General features: G+C 40.9%; 2 protein-coding genes across 2 annotated transcripts; one reads left to right on the top strand and one right to left on the bottom strand.

Moving 5' to 3' along the window:
- Nucleotides 1–393: 393 nt before the first annotated feature.
- On the bottom strand, nucleotides 394–1,780 carry LOC311262740 (ribosyldihydronicotinamide dehydrogenase [quinone]-like). Its single transcript, XM_084362396.1, has 6 exons — nucleotides 1,680–1,780; nucleotides 1,430–1,597; nucleotides 1,219–1,349; nucleotides 1,036–1,149; nucleotides 861–962; nucleotides 394–771 (listed from the first exon to the last, which is right to left on the bottom strand). The coding sequence occupies exons 1-6, from the start codon at nucleotides 1,681–1,683 to the stop codon at nucleotides 472–474; spliced, it is 819 nt and encodes a 272-aa protein (XP_084218522.1). The 5' UTR covers nucleotides 1,684–1,780; the 3' UTR covers nucleotides 394–471.
- A 10,955-nt stretch (nucleotides 1,781–12,735) lies between these two features.
- LOC311262063 (helix-loop-helix protein 1-like) lies at nucleotides 12,736–16,582 on the top strand. Its single transcript, XM_084361205.1, has 2 exons — nucleotides 12,736–13,012; nucleotides 14,861–16,582. Exon 2 carries the CDS (start codon nucleotides 14,887–14,889, stop codon nucleotides 15,241–15,243), a length of 357 nt encoding a protein of 118 aa, XP_084217331.1. The 5' UTR covers nucleotides 12,736–13,012; nucleotides 14,861–14,886; the 3' UTR covers nucleotides 15,244–16,582.
- Nucleotides 16,583–17,590: the final 1,008 nt, after the last annotated feature.

The following is a 17,590-nucleotide window of genomic DNA, read 5'->3' on the forward strand; positions in this document are numbered from 1 at the left end:
CAGCCTTGGAAAAGTTTTACCAGCTGAAAACAATTCTGGGAGAGTTGACCTTCCTCAGTTAAGAGCAGGAAAAAGCCTTGAATATGCATCAAGAGGGAAATCTTTACAAATAAGATCCAGGCACCCTTCAAACATATGGCCTAATGCTTACCATTGGTCAAGAAAATGGCCTATAAAAAGGCTTGTGGTTGCCAGTAACATTTACTGTGTCTCCATTAAAACTGGCTGAGTCACAGGAGAATCATTTTTACTGCAAGACTAAATATTGTGCAAACAAAGATTGCATATTTAAGCAAGGCAAGTCCCGTACCTTGATCATTTCTTGGCTGTACCTCATCCAGCACAAGAACCCAGCCCTTAACGATAGAGTTACAAATGTTCCAAGAACTGTCATAATATTTAGTCAGCTTTTATTGATCACACAGACAGGATGAAGACAAAGGCCCGACACTCAACAAGGCTCCACCATCTTCAGCTTCCAGCCCTCATCTGGTTGTGTGGTGGTAGTGGCTTGCCCAGGTGGGTCCCCACCGTCGGTCCGAACTCCTTGGCGGCGTGTTTCTCATGGAACTCCGGCTTCAGCTGGAAACCCTTCTCCCTGTCGAAGCAGTCCAGAGACGTGAAGGCAAGTGGTTCTTCTCCCAGGATGCCCTGCAGTCGTGTACGCCAGCCCTCCAGCATGGTGCTGCGGACCTCAGAGGGAACGTGAGACGGAGCCCAGAAGATCTGAGGGGATAGAACCTGGAAGCCACAGTAGTGCAGGATGCCATTCTGGAAAAGAAACACGGTGTGAATGCTATGTTGTCACAGTCAACAGCCCATTTACAGCTTGGTTTAGTCAGTTTATCCTGAGGCAGTACCTGCAGTGGCCACAGTGTGACATTCATGTCTCCATTAATGCCATTTGCACTGAACATGGACTGCTGAGACCCAGTGGTGAAGGACAGCATGGCTTTCTTGTCCTTTGGAGAAAGAAAATGAGTTAAGGAAATAAAAGCCTTACATAAAGGAAAACCTCTTGATTTGAACCCTTACATTGAAGACACCCTTGCTGTATCGCTTCTCTTGTGAGAAGGCATAGCCCAGCGTGAGCACCCGGTCGATCCAGCCCTTCATGATGGCAGGAAGAGAGAACCAGTACATGGGGAACTGAGAAGAGTTTTAAAGTTAGTTTAATGAAGAACGCTTGACAAAACACATTAGTCACTTGGGCGCTACCTGAAAGATGACGAGGTCTGCCCGAGTGAGCTTGCGTTGTTCTTCGGTGATATCATCCGACAGTTTTCCTGCCTCCCATGCAAGCTTGGTCTCCTCGGCGTAACGGAAGTGATCAGCGTTCTGAACGTCTCCTACAGAAAGAAAGACATTTCATGCAAAACTGAAGAGCAACTAAAAGCAGAACTCTGATGCAAGTGAGACATTTATATACCGATGATGTCCTCAGCAGTAGCAGTGGCTTTAAACTTCATGGCGTACAGGTCGGACACGTCAACTGTGCAGCCCTGAGTTGTTAAAGCCTCCTTGGCGGCATCTTTAGCCGCAGCGTTGAATGAGCCAGAGCTCTGGTGGGCATACACAATCAACACTTTCTTTCCTGCTAAAAAAAAGAAGAGAGAGACCGAGACTAAGCCCACATCAGACTACAACGTAACAGCAATCAGAGCATGAAGGACACTCACCCATTCTGAAGCTAAGATGTCAACCATAAAAGATGGGCTTTAGACTCAAGGTGCTGTTTTATACAGCTCATCTACACACTCACAGATGCTGTCAATCAGCAATCAAGCTCATCAATCACTCAGCCTGCACGGGGGAGGATCTCTCGGGACTCCACACACCTACATCCTTCCAGCGGAATGAGGAGTGGAATTTATGCACCACTTAAAGCCAAAAATATGTAGGTTTTATCAGTGCAACCAGCTGCATATTTAGTTTTAAACTGTCACACACACACATCCTCTATTTCAAGATGATGTGTGCTTTCCACATTATAGCCTGCCCAGAAAGAGACAGACCGTATGTCGCCTGTGTGTCTTCTATACGGTGGATATTTGAGAGCATGCGTGTCTGTCTGTGCGCAAGATGTTTCAAAGTGATGGGCCACTCCTGTTGTCTTCAAACCACATGAAGCAGATGTGGCAGAGTGATCCTCTCACTATACCGTTCCTGGTTTCCAGCCTCTGTTTTCCTTTACGTTACCATCCTCTGAAGAAACAGTTGCCTGCGGTCGAGCCCGCTCACGAATGTTCCCCGTGAAAAAAAAAAAAAAAAGTGGACATCAAAGGCAGACATGAGCTGGCACACATCTGGGACCAAATCCCAGTTATCCAGCCTCTATGAGGAGGGGGAGGAGGGGTTAATAATGAACAACCCCTACATGCAGTAATAGCACATAGGCACACATGAGTCAGACATATGGACATGTCAGCAATCTTTCTTCCTCCTTGTCTCTCATTTTGTCTCTCACTAATTGAGACAGATTTGAGTTTTAAGCATCGGTAGCTGCAGGATTTGTCAAACCGCGACATGCATTGTTCAAATTCAAAATCATTGACGCGTTCTGGTGTTTACGAGGCCTTGTCTTTTCATCTCTGAGGCCTCTATGTTTTTCCAACCATCACCACACTAGTTTGTTGCTCGCTGCTGTGTTTCACATCAAGCCTCTGGCTGCATTCTCTCTGTTGTGACGGGAAGGGATCGTGTGTTTTGCTCGGAGCTATGTTTTCATGGTTTGTGATGTTCTGAGCTACATGATCCCAGACTGATTTGCTGCAACGCTGCATGATGTACTCATAAGGATGTTTCACACCACATGTCAGGTATTCGGTGTGTGTTTGCTCTGGTTTATGTATCTAATTTTGGACATATAAACATAAAGGGAACATCTGCAGAACACTGTTAGGAGAACCACAACCAGGCAATTATAGGGTATACTCAGGGGCGTGAAAAAGGGAGAAACAGAGGCCTTTGGCTGGTTTGTCTTTATGAGAAATGCAGAATGCCTACAGTGCCATCATGTGGTCAATGTGAGAAAATGCAGCAATTTGTTCGACCAAACTTTAAATGCTTTCAGATTATATTGCTGCTTGTAATGTTGTGGTGCTGGAGATCGGTCTTGGTCTCAAGACATACACACATTTCTTTACAATGATCCCTCAAGTGTGTTTACATATACAGAGGGAGGATATTTTACAGTTTAACAATAAACTTTATCGTCTGAAATGACATCAGTGGACTGAAAAAGTAAACTTCACCGAGAATTTAGGAATTTTAAATCACCCCAAGCATCTTTTTCTGCATCGTGTTGTGTAAAACCAAAAAGGTTCATATTGTTCAATATCAGAAAACATATACACCGACATATCTGTGCCAACATAACCTCCACCGCAGTGGTTATGTTTCCTTCAATGATTCTATGTGTCTTTTTGGCGTGCATGCCCAGGGGCTCTCCTACCAAACAGAAATTCTCCTCCTAGTTTTCACCACCAGAAGACAACAGTGTCCAGTTTCTGCCCCAGTGAAGAGATTGATTTGCTGCAGTTTATGGTTTAATCACAGCATGTGAATATCTGCCAGAGCTCGAGGAGGCCAAAGTGAGTAACAGCCACCCAGATGGTGAGGCATGAATCGTGGCTATATTGGCAGAAGTGAATCGGTGTAAAGCACGCAGACTGCAACCTTTAACAGATTCATGAATGTCACTGATCTAATCACGGGAATGACCACCGGTAAACAAAGCTCCAGGATTTACTGTGATGCTTTTGGCGCTTCTGCCTGGCAGGGATACAAATTAAAAGTCGTTCAAGTTGTTTCAGCTGGAGGAAGTTTGGGTTAGCAGACGCTTCAAAACAGTTGCTAATCAGGTCACTTCCTCTCCTGTGTCACTATCATGTCACTAAGCCCAGACTCAGACACTGTGTCAGCATTTTAAACACAGGTGATAGTGAATTTACTGTAAGCACTTTGAGAGATTAGATTACAAGAAATATCTCATGAATTGCTTTTCTTACACAAAACAGTATGCACTCGTCCACTAGAGAGCAGCACAAACCAGTTAGCTCCATGTTGAATTACCTGAGGTAAGAAGTCGCCTCTTCTCATGACTGACATGGCAGCAGCTGCACTATCTTTGGATATTCATACAAAGTTTGGAGTTGTAAGATGTAATAAAAGTTTGTGATTGGTGAAAACATCATATTCGGATCGTGCAGGAGCTCAGTTTCATACATTTATATCCAACAGCTGCTTCTGTGGTTTCCTCTCTTCAACTAAAAGCTGTTGTAATGGTTTTCTAATGAAACAGAAGTGGCCACATGAGGGTACATCTGGTGTATCCTTAAAAAAACGTCAGTGTTGCTGAGTATTGCTTCCTCTAAAATGCAGCATAGATGACAGAGCAGATGGAAAGCTCTTATGGAAACGTGCATTTGTTTATTCTTTGTGACGCGCAACAGTGGTCAATGGCAATGAGTGGAGTACAATTGGATCAGAGTCAATGTCAGTAGAGGAAGCTGTAACTTCAGGTTTTGTAGGCGACAGTGAAAAGTGATAAGAGGGCTGTCTAAGTCATTTAATAATATTAATTTTGGCCAGAAGAGGATGAAGCTTATCAATCAATCAACCTTTATTTATACTCTACAGATCATCTGGGGGTTAATGACATTGACTCAAACAAAACAAAGAAAAGAAAATACTGACAGAGTAAAAGCAGTCTTACAACGGGCTGGTAAAAAAGCCAAAGCCATTAAAATTGAGGATAATTTGATTAAGAAAACAAAACCCCTAAAAGTTTGCAATTATTCCTGAATTTAACAAATAAAATGAAATAATTGGAAGTCAAATGAAAATACAGTCACGCAATTAAAATAATTGAATGGTAATAAAATACAGTTTTAAAACAATTACAACCAGCAGTTAGGAGGTTTAAGATGAAATTTTTGGAAATGGCCAAAGCAGTAAAAGCAGTGTTTCCCAGTGTTTCAAGTGCACCAGTAAGTTATGATGGATCACACTGCTTTTCTTGGCAGGAACAATCGATCAGAGGTGGAGTAGGCCGGGTCCAGCCAAGACAAGCAGTGTGATCCATCATAACTTATTGGTGCACTTCACCCTTGTGTGGCCAAAACGAGTATTACAACAACAAACACATGATCCTGACACAAAAAAGGATTTCACCTGCTGTTAATGTCATGTCTAAAAAGTTTTACATAGTAAAGTGTATTCATCCTGTGTCTTCTACCATATCTGCTTCTCTCGTTCTTGACTGTTGTGGATAGATGAAATCATAGCTCTCAAAATAGTTCCCTGAAACACGGCGTACTCTGCTGAATTCAAGGGTGCACTTTGTAGTTTTAGGAAAGAAATTTTAATCAGAAGAGAAAGTTGTTTGTTTTTGTCATGTCTAATCAAACTAAATAAATAAACTCTTCGTTTTCATGACTAAATAAAGGAACAAAATACAAATGTTGGCAAAGTATCTTTCTGCAAAACGACAGATAAGTTCAAACTTTATGTTTCTTTAGTTCAATTTTCAAAATGTTCCTGTCACAATGCTGTGTTCATGCTCTGGTTAGGTTTAGGCACAAAAAACATTTGGTTAGGGTCAGAAAAACATTATGTTTTGACCAAAAATGCTGGTTTTGGTCGCTATAAACTCTGGTCTCTCATAAAAACAGTTTCTTTGCATTTATTTCTCAGCCTGATTTGTACTGATGCTCGTGGACACTGAGTTGCACTGCTTCTATCGTGCATGGTCGAAAAAGTGTGACTAAGACCTAAAAATAAGATTAAATAAATGTTTTCTGATATCTGTAATGATTGAAAGCAATGAGAGCCTCAAGAGAGGAAAGTGCAATCTACAATCTTTCTCAAAACTTCACTATTAGTTTGGTTCCTTTTCTTATACTGTGGTCAAAGATGGTCTGCTCAGTCTGGATCTTCTCCTATAACCATAACTGGAAACCTTTAGGTCAGCTGCAGGATCCTTTTAATGAAATGCTATTACTGTATATTGCATTTGACCTGAGCTGTGACCAGTAATTTTAATCATTTTTGCACCCCTGGCTGTTCTCGAGTCAGACAAATAAACTGCCCTCAGTTCAGTTATAAAGGGGCGATGACAGTCTGCTCTAGCTGACAGCTGTGAATGAGTTTCCTGGCAACGGATGGTCCCAAAATACGGAGAGTTGCAACCCTCTGCTTGCAACACCAAAGAGAAAAACGAACAGGAAACAGAGAAATGACTTGTGCATTTGCAAACACGACTTCGATCATGTTGTCCTTGTCATCAAATTTCATTTTCAGTGCTCTCCTCCATTGTAGTTTTTGATGTCTCTTATTAAATGTTATACCTTCAGTTTGAAATTAAGGATAATTGCTATTTCTCTGCACTACTTCAATGGACCAGTCAGTGCAGCATATTTTAATCTCACTCTATGCCCACCATTTCCTCTCGTACTTTCCTCTTCTATCCTCATCGGGATAATAAGCCACTTATTATATGTTTGTCAGCTAAGTAGGCTTTCCTGAGCCGAAGCCCCTGAAGGCAACACGATGAAGTGATGTTCACTGAGCCGTGGCAGCGTCTAGCAGCAAAACACTGACTTACATTGTTAACAGAGAGGATGACAGACAAACCTTGCGCATATTTATTTAACGCTACAGCGCAGGCTTGTACCGAGATAAGAGTCGATGCTTCTGGGGTAAATTTGCCCGACTGAAGTGAAAGTCTCCGTCTTTATCTCTGTCCCCTGAGGAGTTAGAAAACAGGTGTCCTCTGTAATGTCAGTCTGAGTGAATTGGATGAGCAGAAGTCTAAATTAAGTAGCTGGAATAAGCGACAAATTGAAGGCGCTGTTTTTAAGTTTGAAGGAGATAACTTTTGAATTTTAACTCAGGTGGAACCCCATACAGGCTGTCCCCAGTGTTATTCCCAGGTGTGCAACAAATCAATCTATTCTGCTTTTCAATTTAAGCTTCACTTTATCAGTTATACTTCACAAGGGCTCTATTTACTGCTGCAGCCATTGTTCTTTCCCTTCCTTTACAGCTGGGAATTTTGTGCCTGGGCGTGAAAACAAAACTGAACTTTAAGTGCCAGATTGGAATTAAACTGTGTAAAAGCTTGTTAAGGTGGCAGACAGACTGTTTGTTTTGTTGTCAATTAACAGAAGATGAGAGGAAAACTTTCTTGAAAGAAGCGCTCCACTTCAGCCAAGTAAAAGTTTATTATTCTTTTATTGAGTGTATTACTAGAAGCGTAATTCTTCATATGTTTTGTATACGTGCCTGTAGACAAATACGCATATTTTTGCATGTTTAGAGGAAATACACCTAAGTTAACTTACATAGCTATGAATCGCAATGAATAGCTGGTATAACCAGTAAGTGATCTGAGCCGGGATGAGTTCAAGTTCAACTTTCTTTGTCCAAGAAGGGCTACTGGTTTTGCAGTTTAAAGTGCAGCATAGAAAGAAACAAACAAACATGACATGTATGATCATTAGGATAGCAATAAAAACAATACAATGATGACTGTCCTGCCATCCCCCTAAATAAATGATTCGCATAACAATCTGAATTTAAAATACATCAAGCATAAGAATCAGCATGAACATCAAACAAAATTGCAATCAGCATGAGTTTACAATCAAAGTACATCAACGGACTATTCCAGCAGTATTGACACAATGCAAAATCTGCATTAATCATCCTACAATATATATCCTATACAACACTTGATGCCTTGATCATTGTCTCCCTAGTTTCATATATTCAGATAAGATGCCTCTCATCTGATCCCATCTTGTCAGGGTTCTTAGCTGACTCACAGTCTCGAGCTGGAACTATTAGCCAATAACCTGATTAGCAGATCGACCGAACACTAATTATTTTGTTTATCATTGAAGTCATGCACCAAGAAAGAGAGATAAACATTTGTTTTTTCAAGTTCTGAAAAAGTTCCATGTCATTGTATACTGAAGACATCACCTTGTGCTAAAATATCCAATAATGTGCATTTCGGGGGCACTCTCTTTTATGTTAAAAGCTTATTTTAAAGAAAATAATCACCAGAATAATCAACAATCTCTTCTCTTTTAATTTTTAAGCTTATCAAGTGGATCAGCTTGACGTTATCGTCTGAGGTGCCTCATCTTCCTTCAATAATTAATTTAAAAAGAAAGTATTTTTGGAAGTTGTGACAAACACCTCGAGAAGTGCAGCAGAACTGCTGTGATGTCTCACCTCTCCTCCTTTCCCCCTCCTCTCATCCTCCTCATCACTGTAGCCATGGCGACAAAGCTGATCGATTAGATGTCATCTGACTCCAAATCAGCAGAAACAATTTAAGACAGCAGATGGCAACCAGACAGAGAGGAGAAGTGAGGGAGGGGGGTGAGAAAATAGAGACCAAATTAAAATTAAACTACTTGAACTTATTTGCATATACAGTGATGTGTATGTTGATTTCTTGGTAAGTGGACATGACAGAAAGTAACAGGAAGTAAAGAGGGACAGAAAGTTGGACGAAAACCTGAGGTCATATATGCAAAACACCACTGAAATTCAGTTATTACGTACATCTCCACATGTACAGTAGTTTAAACTTGGAAGCATGCCGACAATTAATTTGTTTAACTGAGGGTCTGAGCCAACGATTTTTGCACATGCACGTTCACTAAAACGCAGATGCACATGCGCATGCATGCATGAGCAGATGAGCAGATGAGGAGGAGGAGATGAGGTTTGTGACTCTGGCCTTTAAACAGATGGTGTCCGGACTGAGACAGACGAGGAGTTAAACCCAGGGGAACTGGTGTTAAAAAAGGGGGAGGAGAGGACGCAGAGAGACAAGGTGGATGGTAGCAAAGGGCACAGAACCTGAAAGTCCTCCTGTGATACATCCACGAGGGATTCTGCTAAAATCAAGTGATTGTGTTTGAGTGGTGCCAAGTGTTGAATATTTTCATTGCATTTGGAAATAAAAGGGTCTGGGTGGTGAAATCTTCATGGTGTTGCATCATTAGTCCTGGCCAGGTGTCTGATCTTATCAGGTCTCTGCAGTATAGAGTTAAAGTTGGGACAGATGTGGAGGGATCAGGCATTCTGTTTTTGTTCAATCTGCTTTGAAGCTCTGCAGTCAAAGCTGAAGCCTTTAGATACTGTAAACTGATAAGTAGATGTATAAAATAACAATTTCAGAGAAAAATGGAAGATTAGTGTGTATATCGAAGCTGCAGTTTCTCCTTTGTTGTCTCCCTTAAAAAAAATCTTGACATCATGTAGACAGTACACATGGAATGCCAGCATCAGACTGACTCATTTACAGCTGCAGTGCCTTGCTAAAAGGTTTAATGTCCCAACTTACAAAGATGTCAGCATTGATTAGTAATAAATGGTCATTTTCTTTGGGATGTACATGTTTTTAAGTGACCTTTGAACATTTTTGATGGACAGAAAGGCAAATTTTTCAGATTAACAATTAATAAACGTAAAAAGGTAAGGGTTCATTCATTGTCTTTTTACAGGACCAGGGTTGTAAACAAAACTGAACCTCTGTAGTCAGGTAGTATGGCCATGGATACTTCTGTATCTTTTGCCAAATGGCAGCAGGTTGTTCCCCTGCTCCACCTCAGCTCTGCTGATGTAAACAGGGGTGTACTTCTTTGCCTCCTTTTTTCAAAAATCAACTATTAGCTCCTTGGTTTTGCTGACATTGAGCAGTAGATTGCTCTCTGTGCACCACTCTGCAAGATTGTTGATTTCCTCCTGGTATGAATTCTCATCATTGTTTGTAATGCGACTGATGATGGCCGCGTCGTCCATATACTTCACAATAGAGTTCTGCTGATGTCTGGGAGTGCAGTAATGGGTTTACAGTGTGAACAGGAGGGGGCTGAGCACACAGCCCTGGGGGGCTCCAGCGCTGAGCACTAACACAGAGGAGGTGTGACTGCCACTCTGAACTCTCTGGGGTCTGTTTGTGAGGAAGTCCAATATCCAGTTGCAGAGTGTTGTACTGCAGCCCTTAGTGTTTGGTTTTCCAATCAGCCTCATGGGTGAGATTATGTTGAATGCTGAACTAAGACAACAAACCGCATCCTGATGTAGCTGTTCTTATTCTCCAGGTGTGTGAAGACTGAGTGGAGGGCAGTGGACATGGCATCCTCTGAGGATTTGTTGGTAATAATTAAAGTGTTTGAAGTAGGGCAAGAAAAGGCCTGACCTTTTTTTAAAAAAAAATAAAATTACAAAGACAGAGATGGCAGAATAGGTAATTGTTGAACCTCATGTAACTTTACCGAGAGCATGACATATATTCCAAAACTATTCTAATAGCATCCAATACAGAGGTGTTGCTTTCATACAATTTCTGTTCAAATGTACCCTCATATGACATTGGCAGTTTAACAGTCTAGGTTCAGTGGAAATTAAATGACTTCAGGTCAACACTCTGCTGTCCACTTACATCTAAAGGAGACAAATCATTCCTTTGAAGACAACTATGTAAACATCTTGGCCAGAGAAGAAAGATGGTTTGAAAGAGGAGTAAAAGTATCCATCTATGTCAAACTGGAACTGCCGTCTTTGAACAGAGGAGGTGGCCTAAGACATTACTTATCCCCCACCTACAAAACCATTCACACCTGGGCTCACCTAGCCTTAGCAACCCACATGAAGGCCGGTTGGGTCAACGACCCACAAGTGGCACTAACGACTCTGAAACTCAGAGCTCACACGTGTCCTTAACGACTCTGTAAGGACTCCCACACAGAGTTTAAAAGCCTGCAGCTCACCTCCAGTTAGTTAGAACTGAAGAAACCTCTTGCATGAGAAGTGAAATGTCTCCAAGAAACTGAAACAAGTCCAGTTGCCTACCTACCATACAGCACTTAGAAATACTGGATGACTGAGAACCTTCATCAACATGCAACTTCTTTTACTTTAAGCAGTATGTCTAAGCTCTTAACTACACATCAACTGTGCCTCAAATTAGGTTCCACCGAGATTTGAACTCGGATCACTGGATTCAAAGTCCAGAGTGCTAACCATTACACCATGGAACCACTACATACTTCACACACAACATCATGATATATCTTACAAAGCCCATGATGGTTTACATACAAACAGTGACTCACACGTTTCCTTAACGAGTCTATAAGGACACTCCCACACATAGTTAAAAAGCCTGCAACTCCCCTCCAGTTATTTAGAACTGAAGAAGCCTCTTGGATGAGAGGTGAAATCTCTCCAAGAAACTGAAACAAGTCCAGTTGCCTACGCTACAGCACTTAGAAATGACTTAAGTTTTTATGCAATTTAGACTCCCTTTATCTCAATATAAAACACATACAAATCAATGATACAGCACCATTACCAGACTTGCAAAGTAAAGAATGCATTTCATGCCCTCCAACCAATCAGGTGCAAATACCATTTACTCACATCAATTCTGAGAGCAAGCGTATCCATGATGATATTTCTCAATCAACAGGACAGAAGTGGCCACATCTCTGGGAGAATGATAATGATGTTAGCCATATGCCGAGGCCTTCTCAATAATCACACATGATCCCCGCTGGGTGTTTATGGTGCCATTTCTGATGCTGTCAGAGGAAACATTTTTCCACCGTCGGCACAAAGGTGGAGGCCCTTTGGTGATCTGCTCGCAGTGATTATGTTAGCAATGATTAGCAGTGACATTTCCCACTAAGAGATGAGCAGATCGAAAACAAAATGCCAGAGCTGTGATGCCACACCTACCACAAGAGCCTGTAAACACAGACTGAGCCACGATATCAGGCTTTGGTGCACGGATACTGCAACCTTTACTAAACTTGGTGTCGGTCTCTTTTTTCCTGCTTGCATTAATGAGTTGTCTTGATTTGTGCTGCACATGGCAGAGCATGTGCACAGTGTAGTTTTTGGAGAAGAAATTCAAACAATGCTGACAGTAAGACAATCATGCATACTTAAAGAGGAACTATGTTGTTTGAGTGGCAAAATCCAAACTCAGGATTTTAATATTTACAATATTAATGAGGTAATGAACAAACTCAGAAATATTTATTTTTATAAATAAACAAGCTGTTCTCAGAGGAAAATAAGGTCCCAAAAACACTGATTGAAGGTAGAAAGGTGGCAGGGTCCGCCACATATAAACAAAGTGAAACAGTATGAAATTGTTTTGTCCTTTAAGGTCAGTTTGTTTATTCAGTTTATTCAGTCATGAAAACAAAGAGAGTTTGTTGATTTTTTTTTGTTGTAGTTGTTTGTTTGGGCGCACAAAATCAGTTAATGATTAAAATGCCTTCCCCAAAACTACATAGTGCACCTTTAACCAAAGCAAATGTGCAAAAAACTCTCATCACCTACTCAGGCTTCACACGTGTGACCCAATCTGTCTCCAGTCAAAGAATGAGCTCTTTCTGTTTTTTTATTTTACTTTTATTTTGAAGGAATTTGACTCTTTCTATTTAGTCGCAGGTGCTCACTTGACCTTAAACTAACAGGATTCAGGAAAGTATGGCGTCATCGGAAGTAGTTTCACATCTTTAAGCCTATAATCAATCCATTTATGCTCATCCACATCGAGGCTGCCGAGACAACGCCTGCAAATCCAACTGCTCCGCACCTTTCCACGCGCCGGGAGTGAAAGTGAAAGAGGTCGAGACAACAAACACTCATTATCCAGCTGAGGGTGTCGTCACTTATGGAGAGAGAGAGAAAGACAGTGTGTTATCTCGCACGACCACCAGGCGATGTTAGGTGGAGGGACCAGACACAGCATCCAGCCTGAAGGGTGTGATGACACCATGACGGGCTGCACTCACGCACCGCGTCCTGTGTCTATGCAGCTCCTTAGTTTGACTTCAACAGAGTGAAACGCAGGACATCATGGAGGCTGGAGCGGAGGTAACTTTGCGTGCTTCACGTACCTGCACCGACTGTTTTTAACGAGGCTGTAATATGTGAGATTCTTCAATCTGGTGGCTTTCTAATGCGCAAGGTAAGTTTACTTCTCCTGCACCTCTACTTGATCTTCTCGTTGTGTTCCTTAAATAGATTGAAAGATTAAAACTTTTATTAAAGCTTTTAATAAAAATCAAACTGACTGCGGTCACTTTAAACTCAGACTGAGACAGTTTATGAAGAGGGATCAGCCATGAAGTCATGAATTGTCTTGTATTGTTTGACAGTTTTCGTTTCATATGGGTCCATCTGTATTTTCTTGTACGTATTTATTGTTGAGTTCGCGCTTGTGACTATATTTTGTGCATTTGTTGTTGAGTTTTATATATTTGCTTAGGCTATACATGCTATGGTGTGTTGCATCTATTTATTTATTTATTTATTTATTTATTTATTTATTGCACATAAGAAAAAAAAGACAATAGATCACTAAAAACAAACGAAACACACGACACACACAAAGAGCCAAAAAGAAACCCCAATAAGGGCTTAATACATTAGACAAATAAATAAATATTAAAACTTAAGACAGAGATAGAGCTACTTTACATTTAAACACATAAAGAATATAGAAAATTAACCCAAGTCTTAAACAAGCCACTCTTGCTCTGTGTGAAACATGTAGCTCTGTTTTAAAAAGAAAAAGTGTTTCAGCGCAGAAAAGATTTGAGTCTAGTGTGTTAGGAAACATTTATTTTTCTTAAACACACAGAGAAGGCGCCAAAAACTGCGGTAATTCTTTACATTTCCTGTGTATATGAAGTCATTTCACAAGGCAGAACAGCTGGTGTTAGTCTGTTACTTGTTCATTTGAGTCTTCAGTTTGTTTGTGACAGTAAAGGTGCATTTTAAGTATTTAATATCAATCTTATCAGTGACTTGATGAGTCGCATTCGCTTCAGTTTCAGCACCTCGGACAGCGCCGAGTCTCTGCTGGCAGCAAGTGTACAGGACCGCCACTAGGGGGCAGCACGAGTCCCTATTATTTTAGGGTTTTTGTCTGGTTCAGTTTCATATTTTGACAGTTTTCATTGTCCAGTGATTAACACATAGCTTTTTCAGTCATGCCCCCCTTCAGAAGCCAACAAAGTTCATGGCCCCACATGTCATCAGTCATTAATAATGATTGGGGAAGCAACAAAAAACAAAGTATCCATGTTTATAGTAAAATCAATAACATCAGCAGCTCCTTTTCTTTATTTTCACCACTTAAATTATTCATTCAGCCTACTTTCACTCCATATTTCCCCTGATCGATGGCTACGACAACGAAAAGCAGCTGTTTTTTTTTTGGGGAAACAACCAATCACATGAATGTTTTATTCTTAAAAGTTACTGGATTTAGCAGCTGGTTCAAGTTTAACATCCTCTTACTCCACCTCCAGTGATGAAATGAACTAAGTAAATGTACTAAAGTACTGTGCTTAAGTACAATTTTGAGGTAGCCTATTTGTACTTTACTCAAGTATTTCCATTTCCTGCTACTTTCCACTTCCACTTCACTACAACTGGAGGCAAATGTTGAACTTTTTACTCCACTACATTTATTTCACAAGTTTAAGTACTTGTTACTTTTCAGAATACGTAAAGTAATTTATTTCATCAGCAGTTATATGCAAAAAATGAAACAAAAGAGAAGAAAACACACTCTGATTATCAGAAAAATGCTGAATATGGGATTCGATAATTGTCCAGGCGGGTCGACCCATAAAATACAGTATCTACATACATGTAAAAATACATGTATTAGGCCTTGTTAGACTACTTTTACTACTACTTTGTATTTTTCATACTTCAGCACATTTTTTGTACAATGAGTCCTAAAAAAGTTGAACCAGAATCATTTCCAAACATTTCTGGATGTGTTTCTACACCTTCTCTTCAGGATCTTTCCAGTCTGACACCAGAACCATGATGCTCAGTTCGGACCCGCCCGGCTCCGACCCTCCCTGGGATCAAACAGACTCAGAGACCCTCCTTGACACTCTGAACGCGCACTGTGGCTCCATGCCGACCGAACCCGCGCGCTCTGTGCACGTGGCCGGCCTCAGCAGGGAGGAGAAGAGGCGGAGGAGGCGCGCGACAGCCAAATATCGATCCGCGCACGCCACCAGGGAGCGGGTGCGCGTGGTGGCCTTCAATGTGGCCTTTGCGGAGCTGAGGAAGCTGCTGCCGACCCTCCCACCGGACAAGAAGCTGTCCAAGATTGAGATCCTGCGGCTCGCCATTTGTTACATCTCATACCTGCACCACGTGCTGGACGTGTAGGCTGTGGGGAGGACAGGTGGAGGCAGGAGGACTGTTTGTAACCAGCCACGACAGATGAATGATTTCTGGGGATTGATACCACAAGACTGGAGGAATACCCTGATGTAGACACACTGTAGACTGCTGTGCATGATTATGGGACCATCGCACTGACTTTTCATCATTGGAAGCAGTTAAGAGTTTATTCTTACTGCACACAAGGATAAAAAGAAGTGGAAATATTGTGAATGCTGCTGTATATTATATTTGTGTAGCCAAACTACTAAAACTTTGTTATGCTTGATCTGTTGCTGCATATCTGTTGTGACTTTGTTTCCTGTTTGGACCAATGTGTAAATATATTTATAAATAGTCTACAGTAATTTCACAATGTGGGACTGACGTTCAGATATGTTGTGATACCTGTTTGGTTTTTTTTACTTTTTGATGCTGTTTTGATCCCAGTTATCTTCTAATATCTCTGAACCCACAAGGTTTCTTTCTTCTTCTAGGCCTTATTGGATTTCATCTTAAAGGAGACATATTACAAATTGTCAGGCTCATCATTTTATTTTGGGTTACTAATAGGTTTACATGCTTCATGCTCAATAAACACTTGAGTTTCCTCATACTGTCCAGTACTGTATTCCCCCTCTGTCTGAGACGCTCTGTTTTAGCTCCTGTCTCTTTAAGGCCCGCACTCCTCCGGAATACCCAGTCTGCTCTGATTGGTCACCTCACGCACACCTGAGCCAGCACCGCTAACAACGATAGAGCAGCTGTGCTAAATCAATTTCTTTCCTGCCAACTCAGTAGCTAGGCATAATTTATGCAAGTGTGTGACTCTGTGTAGTAATGTGATGTCACTAAAGGCAAGACTACTGACGAGGCATTTGAGGAGCAGTGTTTTCTGTGGGAGAGAGGAGCTTCTGTTGATGTGGACTTTGACTTTTTGAACTTTCAAGAACTTTTACATGCACAAGAACCACTTGACCACTTAACCACTTAACACTGGAAAGGAACAAAATGAAAATGCATTCCTTTAACTTGTTTCTTCTGAAAGCATTGTTTGGCTATTTAAGATTTTAATTTAGTTTTTTATCCCTTTTTTTATTCCAAGTAAAGCCATTAAGAGAAGCAAGCAAAACTTTATTTAATTTTTCCCCATTTCCCCTAAATGCACATAACTGAGACAGTGATGTGAAAGAAAACTATTAGCAGCACTCTATTAGCAGTGATGAACTTAGTGGCCAAATACACATTTTGGAGTATTTTCCAACACTATGTTAAAGATACACTATGTAGCTTTGGGGAAGAAATTTTAATCGTAAGACAAAGATCTTCATTGACTTGTTTTTATTATGCCTAAACAAACTAAATAAACAAACTCTCTTCTTTTTCATGACTGATTAAACTGAATAAACAAACTGACCTTAAAGGACAACACAATGTCATACTGTTTTACTTTGTTTATATGTGGCGGACCCTGCCACCTTTCGAGCTTCAAACAGTGTTTTAAGGACCATATTTTCCTCTGAGAACAGCGTGTTTATTTATAAAAATAAAGATTTCTGAGTTTGTTCATTACCTCATTAATATTGTAAATATTAAAATCCTGAGTTTGGATTTTGCCACTCAAACAACATAGTTCCTCTTTAAGTATGCATGATTGTCTTACTGTCAGCAGCCTGTTTTAATTAAAAGATTAGAACGAAAGAAGTAGAGGTATGGTTTGGCTTGGTGTTTTGGGACTAATGGCAAGATGATTTGTTTAAGATCTGGATGAAACAGTCCCACCACCACATCTTAAGATGGAACCTGCCTTTATATTTTAATTCTGTTCCAGGTTTCTTTACATCAGTAGTAAAACAACACATTTGTCCTTTTTTGTCCTTTCGTTTATCTAAACGGGAACATGCATAATTTATGGAAACAAAAATAAATCATGGAGCAGGTTTTCCTCAGTGTTTTGACATGCTGCTTTTATATTTCCCTATGAGATCACTCAGTGGATATGAGCTGCTTATCCCTTTGATTTCTCTCTCCATTAGTCAGAGGCTGCCTGCGCTCCCTCTCTCGTCCCTTTATGCGAGTCTCTGCGGTGTAATGTGGCCCAAGGGGCTCGAGGTATTGTTCATGACCACTCCAGCAGCAAGAGTGACAGCCCTTTGTCTACACACTGCACATTACACACACTACACACTCTGTCTACACACTGGATATAATAGGTATGATGGGAAGTAGAAGGAGAGAGGCCGGGCCTGACATCAGATTTTAAGATTAAATGGGGCAGGAAGTTCTAAAGCCAATGAAGATGGTTATTAATATTCTGGATAGTTTTGTGGGTCAAATGCTAAAAGTAGACAGA

Source organism: Pagrus pagrus, assembly GCF_965226575.1.
Source record: "Pagrus pagrus genome assembly, chromosome: 9".
NCBI classification, from domain to species: Eukaryota; Metazoa; Chordata; class Actinopteri; order Spariformes; family Sparidae; genus Pagrus; species Pagrus pagrus.